This window comes from Plectrocnemia conspersa, unplaced genomic scaffold (assembly GCF_051122295.1).
Source record: "Plectrocnemia conspersa isolate PC_06_02 unplaced genomic scaffold, ASM5112229v1 ptg000009l, whole genome shotgun sequence".
NCBI lineage: Eukaryota > Metazoa > Arthropoda > Insecta > Trichoptera > Polycentropodidae > Plectrocnemia > Plectrocnemia conspersa.
Window position 1 is genome coordinate 24,729,848 of NW_028277173.1, and position 13,445 is coordinate 24,743,292.

The following is a 13,445-nucleotide window of genomic DNA, read 5'->3' on the forward strand; positions in this document are numbered from 1 at the left end:
AAATAGTAATTATTTTTATATATTTGTTTCAATGTTTCAGTTTTGAACTGTGGCGAAAACGAAGTTTTGATTCCATGTCCAGGATACTGCACTTTCGAGGAAAACTGTCGATCTATATTGGAAAATGTCGTGCCTATTTACATAAGCGAATGTCCACCACCTCCTTATGTTTTTCGTTGTATACCTGTTTGTAGATGCAAGCCAGGATATGTCAGAGTAGAAAATGTTTGCGTAAAAAATGATATATGTAAGCAAAACCTTAAACAAAAATAATTTTCAACATGAATTTATCTAAAGTGTCCAGACGTCCTCCTCTAATAAAAATATCCAAAATGAAATTTTTTAGCTCCCATAGAAATTTGACTTTTTTTGTCTTTTTCGAATAATAATTAATGCCCTTCTTTGATATTTTTAAAAACTGGTCACTTACATCATCTTATGTTACCGTAAGTAAAATTTTACTATAATCATATAGCATATTAAAATATTATAGGTTGCAATAATCCAATGACTGAACATTTAATCAACTGTAGTGAAATATGTGACGAAACTTGTAATGGTATACCAGCGTCCTGTCGTTATAGGTCAGGACCATGCTACACGAAAAGATGTGCTTGCAAACCTGGATTTGTTCAAGACGAGAATAGATTGTGCATACCCAAATCTCAATGCCGTATGTTGAATTAAACAAAAATAAAATTGTTTTAGCTTATAATCATATCTACAAACTAACTGATATTACCAGTTTTAAACCGGTTTCAAAAGCCGGTTTACAGATTTTATGAGCATTTATAAAAAATGTGATGCTTCATTGCTATGTATTTATTTATATCTTCACAGCACAATCAACTTCCACAGCAAGACCCACCTCCACATCAACACCGATATGTCCACCAAATGAAGAATACGTCAGCTGTAAAATCCCATGTCCTGAAACTTGCAGCTCTATCTACAGTACCACGCCTAGACCATTTTGTGACCCAATATTCCCTTGTCCTGGTGGATGCCAATGTATCAATGGTTACGTCCTAAATGATGCAAACGTTTGCGTTGATAGGAATACCTGTCGTAAGTATTCAGAAAAATTTATCGAATACAAGAAAGATGTATGTACATATAAAAAGTTTACATAAAAATAAAAATGTATGCTCTTTCTTTACATAACAAACTTTCCGACTGCAAACAATATTACTATTGCAACAAATAAACGATATGTGATGCTTGTGATATATTGTGTAAAGGGGGGGGGGATTCTCATAAGCACTCACAAACGTGTGACTAATCGGTACTCGGTTGTTAAGCCGACACTTTCTATATTCTAAAAAATCTCGACCTTGTCTATCTCGAAAACCAGTTTTAAAGACATTAAACTTTACTTCTAAGAAACGTAGATTTTTTACTTGCTGGTCGCTATAAAACTTTATTTTTTCTATAGCACACGGTTGTCACGCTTTATTTTCTTGTATTTACTTATCTCTTTATAGCAAAAACAACTACCACACCAATACCACCTACCACAAGAAAACCAACTTGTACTGGGGCCAACGAGACGTGGGCTTCTTGCATGAACACTTGCCCCAATAATTGTGATGTTATCTTGGGCTATTTTCCTCCTCCACCGTGTCTACCACCTCCGTATCCATGTCCACCAGGCTGTAATTGTTTACCTGGTTATATTCGAAATGAGAACTTCGTATGCATCAACATAGATGATTGTCGTAAGTGATCTGCCTATATGATTAAATTGCTCTCTCATTGATGATCGTGACCAATAGCGTATATGCTGTGCCCCATAACAAAAAAGCAATTTGTGTGTTTTTTACCGTCGTAATACAATTTTTTAAATGAATATTAATAGGTGCGAGTTAACAATGACTTTTTTAAAAGGATGGGTCGATGTTTTTTAAATATTTCCATTTCATAGTATTTTATTAAAAGACACATTTTTCTGGCCAAATTTAAGAAAATAATTATCTCTTCTCAGAAGTCAAAAATCCATGTCAAAAGCAATAAAATCGTGTCGGCGTCGTCGCAGTAGGAACGCTCGTGATCGAGCGTTCCCACTGCGTTAATTGAATGTTAGTAGATTAAATTTAACTATAGTCTGAAAATAAATTTACATTAAACGAATTACAAGAAAACACATAATTAACCTTCATTTAGACTTTTTTATAAAACTAATAGTATTTTGATCCAGACTTTACCCAATACACTGGATATTAGCGATGAATTAATAATGAACGTTTTATATAGCGTTTCTTTAGAAATCCATGTTATATTTTCTGTTTCATTGCTACATCAAAATTATGATCCCCAATTTTGAAGCTACTTTAGAAACAATGATTTTTTTTTATTAAAATATTTTTTATACTCGCAAACTTATTGTACATAAACGACTTATTGTAACAATAATATGCCATACGTATTTATTGTGTCCCTCATTTTAATATTATATTGTGTCCCTCAAAAAAATTATTAATTATTTATTTAACACGATCAACAACTTTATTATTATTATTATATTTCATTTTCATAGTGTTGTTTTAATACAACCACCAATTTTATTTATTAAAATTTATAAATATGATTGAATTATTTTAACAGCTTGTAGAGATCCAACCACAGAGGTGGCAGTAAACTGTCCGCAATCTTGTGAAGACACGTGCCTTGGATCACCACCCAAAGATTGTCAAATAAATTGTAGAGTAAAAACGTGCATTTGTAAACCAGGGTTGGTAAGAAATGCAAACGGAGACTGTGTGCCTAAATCGAAATGCTGTGAGTATAATTTAGATTGAAGAAACCTAACTTTAATGCTCTCATAATTCATCTAAAGGTAGTACAGTTTTGCTGCTCCCTGGAAAAGCCTTCAGTAAACATTTAGAAAACTAAAATATTTTATTGTTATTTTTTTTATAATTTTTACTTATTATTATATGTATTATTATGATTGAATTACTTTTAACAGTGGTTTGCAAAGAAGACGAAGTGTTGAATGCTTGTCCAGCTTTTTGTACCTTCGATGTAGATTGTCTATCCTATATGGAGGGAGTAATAAGAGATTGCACTAATCCATCTTCAGATTACAAATGCATTCCAAGATGCGACTGTAAACCAGGCTATGTTAGAGTTGGTCAAGATTGCTATCCTCCGCATCAATGTAAATAAGCATTATATTAATACCAAAGCCTACATTTAACTGTTAATAATTTAACAGGTTGTAACGATCCAACTACAGAGGTGGTAGTAAACTGTCCGCAATCATGTGAAGAAACGTGCCTTGGACCTCCACCCAAAGATTGTAAAATAAACTGTAATGAAAAAACGTGCATTTGTAAGGGTTGATTAGAGATGCAAATGGAAACTGCGTGCCTAAATCTAAATGTAGTGAGTATAATTTAGCTCGATAAACCTCCCTTGCTCGCTCTTATAATTAATCTAAAGGTGGTGCAGTTTTTCTGCTTCCTGGAGAAGCTTCCAGTGAACATTTAGAAGACTAAAATATCATATTGTTTAATTTAAGATCATTGCCCCGGTCCACACGAGGAATATAGACGTTGCGGAACAAAATGTGAACCAACATGCAATAAAAGATATCCTGTATGTAAAGCAGGATGCAAAAAGGGATGTTTCTGCATGGATGGTTATGTAAGGAGTGAAAACGGCACATGTATACTGATAGATTTGTCGTATGTTGTTTATAATAAAAAAACACATATATATATATATATATATATATATATATATATATATATATATATATATATATATATATATATATATATATATATATATATATATATATATATATATATATATATATATATATATATATATATATATATATATATATATATATATATATATATATATATATATATATATATATATATATATATATATATATATATATATATATATATATATATATATATATATATATATATATATATATATATATATATATATATATATATATATATATATATATATATATATATATATATATATATATATATATATATAATGATTTTGGTTATTATATTTATATGATTGAATTACTTTCAGCAATGGTGTGCCTTAAAAACGAAGTGTTGAATAATTGTCCAGAATATTGTACCTTCGACGAGCATTGTGGTTCTTATATTGACGGAATAATAATAGTCTGCACTCAACCACCAGACTACAAGTGTCAACCAATATGTGAATGTAAACTAGGATATTTGAGAGTTGACGATCAAGACTGCGTTTTACCGAGCCATTGTAATATAAAATTATTATCCCAGTGGTATTTTGTCATATGTGTGGTTTAGTTATAAAGGCTTTGAATGTTATCTGTTACGGAACTTACAATATCCTCATATATACTTATTCATTTATACTGGTATTTTAATAGCTGAGTGCAGTCGTATCTCTCATTACCCTCAGGCGGCGATTTTCGGCGTTAGAATATCAGCAGATCGGCATGTCGGCCAACGGAATATTACTTCAATCGCCGGTACATTTGAATCTGCCATAAAGCTTAGACTAAATGTTATGTATTTGTATCCATCAAACTACACAAATGATAAAATAGCACTGGAGCGATGAAATATCGAAAAAAACTGTTAAATACCATATTCTTCCAACAGGTTGTAAAAATCCAAGAGACGAGATAGTAGTAGACTGTCCGCATTCTTGCGAAGAAACGTGTAGTGGTCCACCAGCTAACGGTTGCCAAATAACTCCCTGTAATGTAAGAACGTGTATTTGTAAACCAGGTTTGGTAAGAAATTCATCTGGAGACTGCATTGTTAAAAATAAGTGTCGTGAGTATAATTTCTAATTAAAAACGAACACTATTCTAAATTAAATACTTACATAAACATGCTGCAAAACTGTTTTTCCTATGTGAAGCCACTGGTGATCATTTATTATATTATTATATTATAACTATAGTGTTTTTTTTTAATATATCATATTAAAAAAAAACACTATAAAATATCCTATTGTTTAATTTAAGCTCATTGCCCCGGTCCACACGAGGAATATAAACGTTGCGGAACAAAATGTGAACCAACATGCAATAAAAGATATCCTGTATGTAAAGCAGGATGCAAAAAGGGATGTTTCTGCATGGATGGTTATGTAAGGAGTGAAAACGGCACATGTATACTGATAGATCTTTGTCGTATGTTGTTTATAATAAAAAAACATTTATATATAATGATTTTGGTTATTATATTTATATGATTGAATTACTTTCAGCAATGGTGTGCCTTAAAAACGAAGTGTTGAATAATTGTCCAGAAAGTTGTACCTTCGACGAGAATTGTGGTTCTTATATTGACGGATTAATAATAGTCTGTACTCCACCACCACCAGACTACAAGTGTCAACCAAGATGTGAATGTAAACTAGGATATTTGAGAGTTGACGATCAAGACTGCGTTTTACCGAGCCATTGTAATATAAAAATATTATCCCAGTGGTATTTTGTCATATGTGTGGTTTAGTTATAAAGGCTTTGAATGTTATCTGTTACGGAACTAACAATATCCTCATATATATTCATTTATACCGGTATATTAATAGCTGAGTGCAGTCGTATCTCTCATTACCCTCAGGCGGCGATTTTCGGCGTTAGAATATCAGCAGATCGGCATGTCGGCCAACGGAATATTACTTCAATCGCCGGTACATTTGAATCTGCTATAAAGCTTAGACTAAATGTTATGTATTTGTATCCATCAAACTACACAAATGATAAAATAGCACTGGAGCGATGAAATATCGAAAAAAACTGTTAAATACCATATTCTTTCAACAGGTTGTAAAAATCCAAGAGACGAGATAGTAGTAGACTGTCCGCATTCTTGCGAAGAAACGTGTAGTGGTCCACCAGCTAACGGTTGCCAAATAACTCCCTGTAATATAAGAACGTGTATTTGTAAACCAGGTTTGGTAAGAAATTCAACTGGAGACTGCATTGTTAAAAAGAAGTGTCGTGAGTATAATTTCTAATTAAAAACGAACACTATTCTAAATTAAATACTTACATAAACATGCTGCAAAACTGTTTTTCCTATGTGAAGCCACTGGTGATCATTTACATATTATTATATTATAACTATAGTGGTTTTTTTTTAATATATCATATTAAAAAAAACACTATAAAATATCCTATTGTTTAATTTAAGCTCATTGCCCCGGTCCACACGAGGAATATAAACGTGGCGGAACAAAATGTGAACCAACATGCAATAAAAGATATCCTGTATGTAAAGCAGGATGCAAAAAGGGATGTTTCTGCATGGATGGTTATGTAAGGAGTGAAAACGGCACATGTATACTGATAGATCTTTGTCGTATGTTGTTTATACTAAAAACATATATATACACAATGATTTTACTTATTATATATGATTGAGTTACTTTCAGCAATGTTATGCCAGAAGAACGAAGTGTTGAATACTTGTCCACGATATTGTACCTTCGACGAGGATTGTGGTTCTTACATTGACGGATATATAAGAGACTGTACTCCACCACCACCACACTACAAGTGTCAACCAAGATGTGACTGTAAACCAGGATATTTGAGAGTCGATCAAGACTGCGTTTTACCGAGCCATTGTAATATGAAATTATTATCCCAGTAGTATTTTGTCATATTTGTGGTTTAGCTATTTTGAATGTTATATTTATTTATATTGGCATTTTAAAATCTGCGTGAAGTGGTATCTATCATTCCGCTTAGACGCCGATTTTCGGCGTTAGAATATCAGCATATCTGTCAGCGGAAAATTACCTCAGTCGCCGGCACATTTGAATCTGCCTTAAAGCTTAGACTGAATGTTACGTATTTGTATTCATCAAACTACACAAACGAAAGATTAACACTGGAGCGATGAAATATTGAAAAAAAAACTGTTAAATACCCATCTTCTTCCAACAGGTTGTAAAAATGCAAGAGCCGAGGTAGTAGTAAACTGTCCGCAATCTTGCGAAGAAACTTGTAGTGGACTACTAGCTAACGGTTGCCAAATAACTCCCTGTAATATAAGAACATGTATTTGTAAACCAGGTTTGGTAAGAAATTCGACTGGAGACTGCATTGTTAAAAGAAAATGTCGTGAGTATAATTTCTGACTAAAAACAAACTATTCTAAATTAAATACCTACATAAACATACTGAAAAACTGTTTTTCATACGTGAAACCGCTGGTGAGCATGTATATAATATTATATTATAACTATAGTGTTTTTTTTTAATATATTAAGTTGTTTAATATAATATTATCTATTTTACTCAGTCGAAAACGGACAGTGATTGGAACAAAGCGTTCGTTGTAAACAACCATATTTTTTTATTATATTCTAACAAAAAAACAGTTAGTAAAAACCATTTCTAAATACAAAGCATATTTCAATGAAGTATATTGTAATAAAAAAATACAACGTTTTACATCTCACAAAAATATTCAGTCACCATATAAAACAACCTAATATCATAAGTAACATTTTTATTTATAAATTAGCTAATCGGTAAAACTACAGAGCCAAATTTATCGCAATAACATGTAAACTATGTATTATAACACATACTTATATATGTAAGTATAAGAAGTGTAATAAAAAATATAAACACAAATTAGTAATCAGGTATGAGCCGGTGAGTTATCGTGGTGCAAAATTCATGAGTTATTTTTCTTCGAATTGACTCTTGTGAGCGCCGTAAAACTGTAAGGTAAACTATAGTGAACCAGTATAATCAACAAAAACAATAAGCAAAACGTTAAAATTCGATCGAATTTGGCGGTTTTTTTATACTGGCTCTTCAGAACGCTTCCATTGAGACAATTGAACCTTTGCTTAGATATCATAACCATACGTATCGGATCCGTATTTGCATCCCTAGTCTTTTTTTCTAGGAGCGTTGACACAATTTATTGCATTTTTTGCGTAGTATGTTTTAAATTAATCTCGAATATCCGTCAATGCTTAACGACTTTAGCTGCGTACCGTAGAGAGTCGCGATTACATCCCTTATTCTTAACATTCAGCTTCTCAATAAGCTTGCCAGACACAAGGATGTTTTCGGCAGTAGCTACAAGGAGCTGGAACAACTTTATGTGTAATGGTGCACATCTCTTTTAGGTGTACACTACAATAAATCTTAAATATTTATTTGTATACTGCATTTTTAATAGTAATAGCTGTGTTAAATTGTATTAGTGTAGATATGTAAGAAATAATTAATGAAATATTTTGTATCAAGTCCATATTGTAGTATCATTGAAACCTGTAAAATCAAGATGGTCAAATTTGTAATAATAATAAATTAATTAAACATGTATTTATGTTCTAGCTCCTTGTCCTGATCCAAACGAGGAATACAAAAAATGCGGAACTAAATGCGAACCAACATGCAAAAAAAGACATCCCGTATGTTCTCCTGCGTGCAAAAAGGGATGTTTCTGCATCGATGGTTATATAAGAAGTAAAAATGGCACCTGTATACCAATAAAGGAATGTCGTAAGATGATTTAAAATATGTATATAAAATGTATTATAAAATTTTGGTTTTAATAAAAATGATTGAATTATTTTCAGCGCCGGTATGCAGTAAAAATGAATTGCTTAATCCTTGTCCACCTTATTGTACATTCGATGAAGATTGTGCTTCTTATATGAATGGTGTAATACGAGATTGTGCCGTACCACCACCACCAGAATTCAAGTGTCGGCCAACATGCTACTGTAAGCCAGGATACGTAAGAATCGAAAATTTATGCGTTTTACCCAGCCGATGTGAGTGATAGATTAAATGCTTTAAAATAATATTTTAGTTTCGTATTTTTTTAATAATAGCGTAATTCTTATATAATAGGCTGTAAGAATCCCAAAACCGAAAAGGTAGTCAGTTGCCCACATCGTTGCGAAAAGACTTGCAATGGACCTCCAGCTGCAAAATGCAAAATAAATCCATGCGTCAGAAGAACGTGCGTTTGCACCGCTGGCTTAGTAAGAAACTATTCTGGAGACTGTGTACCTAAAAAACAATGTCGTAAGTTAATATTTATTAAGAGATTAAGAGTATTTATTAAATACGGGCTTTACTATGTTTGTTTCTTACAGATATTTGCACAGGTCTAAATGAAGTTTACAATACTTGCGGAACTGCCTGCCAGCCGACTTGCAAAAATAAAAAGCCAATATGTACAAAACAATGCGTCAAGGGATGCTTTTGCAAAAAAGGATACATCAGAAACGACAACAATGAATGTTGTTTGATAGCGAATTGTCATTAATGTTTTTAATTGATATAAGATTAAACAGCAATAATGTTACCTATATAATCAACTTTTAATTGACTTTATAAATACAATTAAGTTTTGAAATGTATAACAGAATTGTTTTTATTTAATCCCAAGCTACTAATTTTCAACAAGATTCAGGTAGAACTGGCTTCAACACTATCAGCAATTTCTAAATCTGCTGCTTCTTAAAGTCCTTGCGCGGTGCCTGTGTTAAGCACGCGTGTTTATTTTTGTTTTTATAAAATGTTCTAAATTATTCACATTTTGATTTTTATAACAGAATAAGTAAACTTTTGTATCCAAGAAAAAAGCTGATTTATTGGCACAAAGTTTGTTGAATCTAGCTTTCATTGGGGAGAGTGCTACTCTTAGCTCTTTTTCTACTGACAAACAAGCTCCATATTTGGATTTCATTGTAGTTAATGCAGAAAATTCCGTTTCGCATTAATATGCTGCTGCAAAAGCCAGCAGTACTTGCATTACTTTGCTTGATAATGTATTTTATTCACTACGATTCAACCAAAATTGAATAAAGATTTCAATCTGAAATTTTAGTTTCAATAAAGTATCACGCGACAATTATGTTATTTTATATTTTTCAATATAGTAGCGAATCCAAATTCATCACATTTTTCATCAACAAATGGATTCTGTATCCACGCAAACATTGTCAAATCAATATTTTCAGTGCATTAATCAAACCTTCCAGGTGTTCAGTAAATAGATTTTTGATTGCTTCAATATTAGCACTGGCACACTAATAATTTAAAAGTAGAAACAGGCCGAATTTATTTTATACTAATTTTGCTTTCCATGGCTTCAATTTTTTATGAATATGATCCTTAAATTGATTTATTCAAAACACTAAATTTTCCAAATATTTAAATCAATCCAGATTCTAAATAAGCTTGCCAAAACGTCTTTGAGGAGCTGAAAAAAATATGCTTATCTTTTTAAGGTGTGCGCCATAATTGTATTTATTTTTATTTTTTTAATAAAAAATATTAGTGAAAACTATAAAATTGTAAAAGAGACCATTATAAATATGTATGTATAAGAGTTCAGATTTTACCATTTAATTATACATGAAAATTTTCATTCACAAGCTTAATATAAATTAAATAATATAATTTTGCTATAAATGAATCGCTAAATCACATAGAGATGTAAAAAAGTTTTATTCTCTTTAGCGCAATATTTATAGAAACCGTTAAAAAAGCTACGTATTTTGCGAGCTATCAGGGATTAGATTTTAAAGAACACATAGCCATTGACTAAAATGTATCAATTCCTAATTACAATTATACCTTCTGATTTGAATTCGTTATGTAGAAGCAAACATTCAACTAGAGATGGACCAGTTAGGAGATTTAATTAAGCCTTGGCTAATTGAGACGATCTTTTTAGCAATCCGCACGTATTTTTACAAAGAATGAAAAACGCATATAATGTAACAACAATCGTGATTAACAACAGCTTCAAGTCGTGATTTATATATGAAACAATAAAAAATATTAAATATAAATTACTTAAAATCTATTATTTCGTATACGTATAGACTTGCGTTTCGCGTAAATTTAAGGAATTTAAATTAAGCCTACCTTGTCCACTTTGAACGACCTTTTTAATAATACGTACATATTTTTACAAAATGTTATATTATGCAAGTAAAAAGCGTGTAAAATGTATCAATAATCGTGCTTATCAACCGTTTAAAGTCGTGATTTGCATATAAAATAATGCAAATCACGACTTTTAATTAATTACTTTTACTTATACATATAAACTAACATTTTGCGTGATTATTTTTAGTATGCTACTAGTAACAAACGTGAAATGTCTAAGTATATTTTGACAGTGATCGTTTGGACGCTGTTGTCGTGTACAAAAAAAACTACAGGTGTATTTAATAATTTTTATTTTAGAATTTAAAATGCCATTAATATAATATTTCAAATTCATATTGCCACTGTGATAAGTACAGTAGCCGGTTTAAAAAAAAATTGTGTCAATGTACTATATTAAACTCCTTATTGAACTATAAAACAAATATATAAAAAACATAATCTTTGAAGGCTAAGCTTGTTTTATCTTTATAATATATTTTCCCATAACTATAAATATCACGTGGCGCTAATGTTAAGTAAAATATTATTAAAAAATGGCATAATTGTAAATGACAAGAAACACGATTTCGTTTAGAAATTTGGTAAATTTACTTTTAAATATGGAGTGAAAACGAGTGAGCGAGTGGGTTGGTGCTAAATCTGCCATACCTACTTTTTATAGGGCGCTATATTGTGCATTCGATTAGTACCTTATTCTAAAGCGCCCTTAAGTGCTTGGCGTAACAAACCCCAGATGGTTTTCTGTTGAGATAATTTCATTGCTAAAATATATATATTTATTTTGTCTTTAAAAGCAAATAATTAGTTCGCCATTTGCAAAATGATTTTATTTTTTTCCTGTACACTATTGAGATCGCCAAGTTTTATTGTTATGTCACACAGAAAGACTAAAAAACACCATTTATAATTTTAAATGTTATAGTTCTTTTGTAAAAACAAAATAATTTCGATTAAAAAGTAATAATACCGTTAAAAGAAATCGTTCCAGAAATTTTCATCTGCTTAGCCATCGCACTGTGGTATGTAAAAAAATTCGTTATAATTACTATTCATTTTTTCTAAGTTCTTGTGCTCGGATATAGTTTCCTATATTTATGACAGTTTTAATAACAGCATCTACTTCGCTAAGTAAAATACTTGCGGCCAAATTTTCTTGGTTTAATAAAAAGTGAAATGATATGAGCTTCGGAAAATTGTTTTTTTCTTTAATAGCAAAATAAATCACTTTTTAGAACCGATCATAGAAGAACATCTATCGGTGCATACACAAACGAACTTTTGTATATCAATACTAATCTCTTCTAGAAATGTAAAAGGTGATCCATCATCAGTTTCTGAACTTTAAACAACACACAAACTTAGTGATAGCTTTCGATTTTTTTTATGAAAAACTATTATCAATTACATGTAGGCCTCTAGATTTTAGGTATAACTTGATGGATGTTGGTTTTTAGATGCTCCAACGTTTCGCATTTTCCTCTCGCAAATAGTTCATTTTTCAAAAACTAGTAAATTTATTTATTGTTGTGTGTATTTTTTTGTCGTGAAATAATACTAAATTTATGACGGTGTATAACGACTGGAAAAATATCAAAAGATAATTCAACTATATAATTACTTATAAATAAATATATATATATATATATATATATATATATATATATATATATATATATATATATATATATATATATATATATATATATATATATATATATATATATGGTTAATATTTCTAGGAGTCGGATTACTCCGCGTACTTTTTTGATTCCGTGTGGAATCATGGTCCCTACGTTTCGGCCAGATTCGCCCGGCCATCCTCAGGGGAAAATTGAGAATATGAACATCCGGTGTGGGCAAAGCCCAGCATGTGGTTGTTCAGATCTGAGGATGGCCGGGCGAATCTGGCCGAAACGTAGGGACCATGATTCCACACGGAATCAAAAAAGTACGCGGAGTAATCCGACTCCTAGAAATATTAACCAAATATTTCTCCGCGAAAACGCATTCAACCACATATATATATATATATATATATATATATATATATATATATATATATATATATATATATATATATATATATATATATATATATATATATATATATATATATATATATATATATATATATATATATATATATATATATATATATATATATATATATATATATATATATATATATATATATATATATATATATATATATATATATATATATATATATATATATATATATATATATATATATATATATATATATATATATGGTTAATATTTCTATCGGATTACTCCGCGTACTTTTTTGATTCCGTGTGGAATCATGGTCCCTACGTTTCGGCTAGATTCGCCCGGCCATCCTCAGGGGAAAATTGAGAATATGAACCTCCAGTGTGGGCAAAGCCCAGCATGTGGTTGTTCAGATCTAAACTGCTGAAATGCTGAAATTTATATATATATATATATATATATATATATATATATATATATATATATATATATATATATATAT

The 13,445-nt window shown here is 30.6% G+C and overlaps 3 protein-coding genes across 4 annotated transcripts in view; all 3 read left to right on the top strand.

The window, feature by feature from the left end:
- The window catches only part of LOC148232382 (zonadhesin-like), a 41,894-nt gene that overhangs the window by 11,965 nt on the left and 16,484 nt on the right, over window positions 1-13,445 (top strand). The window lies entirely within an intron of this gene.
- LOC148232383 (zonadhesin-like) lies at window positions 169-3,387 on the top strand. Of its 2 annotated transcripts, XM_088191454.1 has the most exons (7): window positions 169-247; window positions 585-673; window positions 841-1,068; window positions 1,485-1,718; window positions 2,605-2,778; window positions 2,969-3,160; window positions 3,218-3,387. In XM_088191454.1, coding segments are annotated over exons 1-7 (1,047 nt in total). In that variant the 5' UTR covers window positions 169-245; the 3' UTR covers window positions 3,346-3,387. The 2 variants fall into 2 exon arrangements, with proteins under 2 accessions (XP_088047580.1, XP_088047579.1); XM_088191453.1 differs by lacking the exon at window positions 169-247 and having other exon boundaries at window positions 426-673.
- Window positions 4,638-9,387, top strand: LOC148232384 (zonadhesin-like). The gene is made up of 11 exons (XM_088191452.1): window positions 4,638-4,808; window positions 5,003-5,170; window positions 5,248-5,445; window positions 5,810-5,986; window positions 6,180-6,347; window positions 6,421-6,615; window positions 6,938-7,114; window positions 8,351-8,518; window positions 8,596-8,793; window positions 8,873-9,049; window positions 9,121-9,387. The coding sequence occupies exons 2-11, from the start codon at window positions 5,116-5,118 to the stop codon at window positions 9,291-9,293; spliced, it is 1,686 nt and encodes a 561-aa protein (XP_088047578.1). The 5' UTR covers window positions 4,638-4,808; window positions 5,003-5,115; the 3' UTR covers window positions 9,294-9,387.

Excerpts from the sequence above, each read along its gene's own strand:
- LOC148232383 (XM_088191453.1), top strand. The coding sequence starts at position 508 with ATGACTGAACATTTAATCAACTGTAGTGAAATATGTGACGAAACTTGT. Across the intron at positions 674-840 it reads CATACCCAAATCTCAATGCC|CACAATCAACTTCCACAGCA; the intron begins GTATGTTGAATT and ends ATATCTTCACAG. Across the intron at positions 2,779-2,968 it reads TGTGCCTAAATCGAAATGCT|TGGTTTGCAAAGAAGACGAA; the intron begins GTGAGTATAATT and ends TACTTTTAACAG.
- LOC148232384 (XM_088191452.1), top strand. The coding sequence starts at position 5,116 with ATGGATGGTTATGTAAGGAGTGAAAACGGCACATGTATACTGATAGAT. Across the intron at positions 8,794-8,872 it reads ATGCGTTTTACCCAGCCGAT|GCTGTAAGAATCCCAAAACC; the intron begins GTGAGTGATAGA and ends CTTATATAATAG. Across the intron at positions 9,050-9,120 it reads TGTACCTAAAAAACAATGTC|ATATTTGCACAGGTCTAAAT; the intron begins GTAAGTTAATAT and ends TGTTTCTTACAG.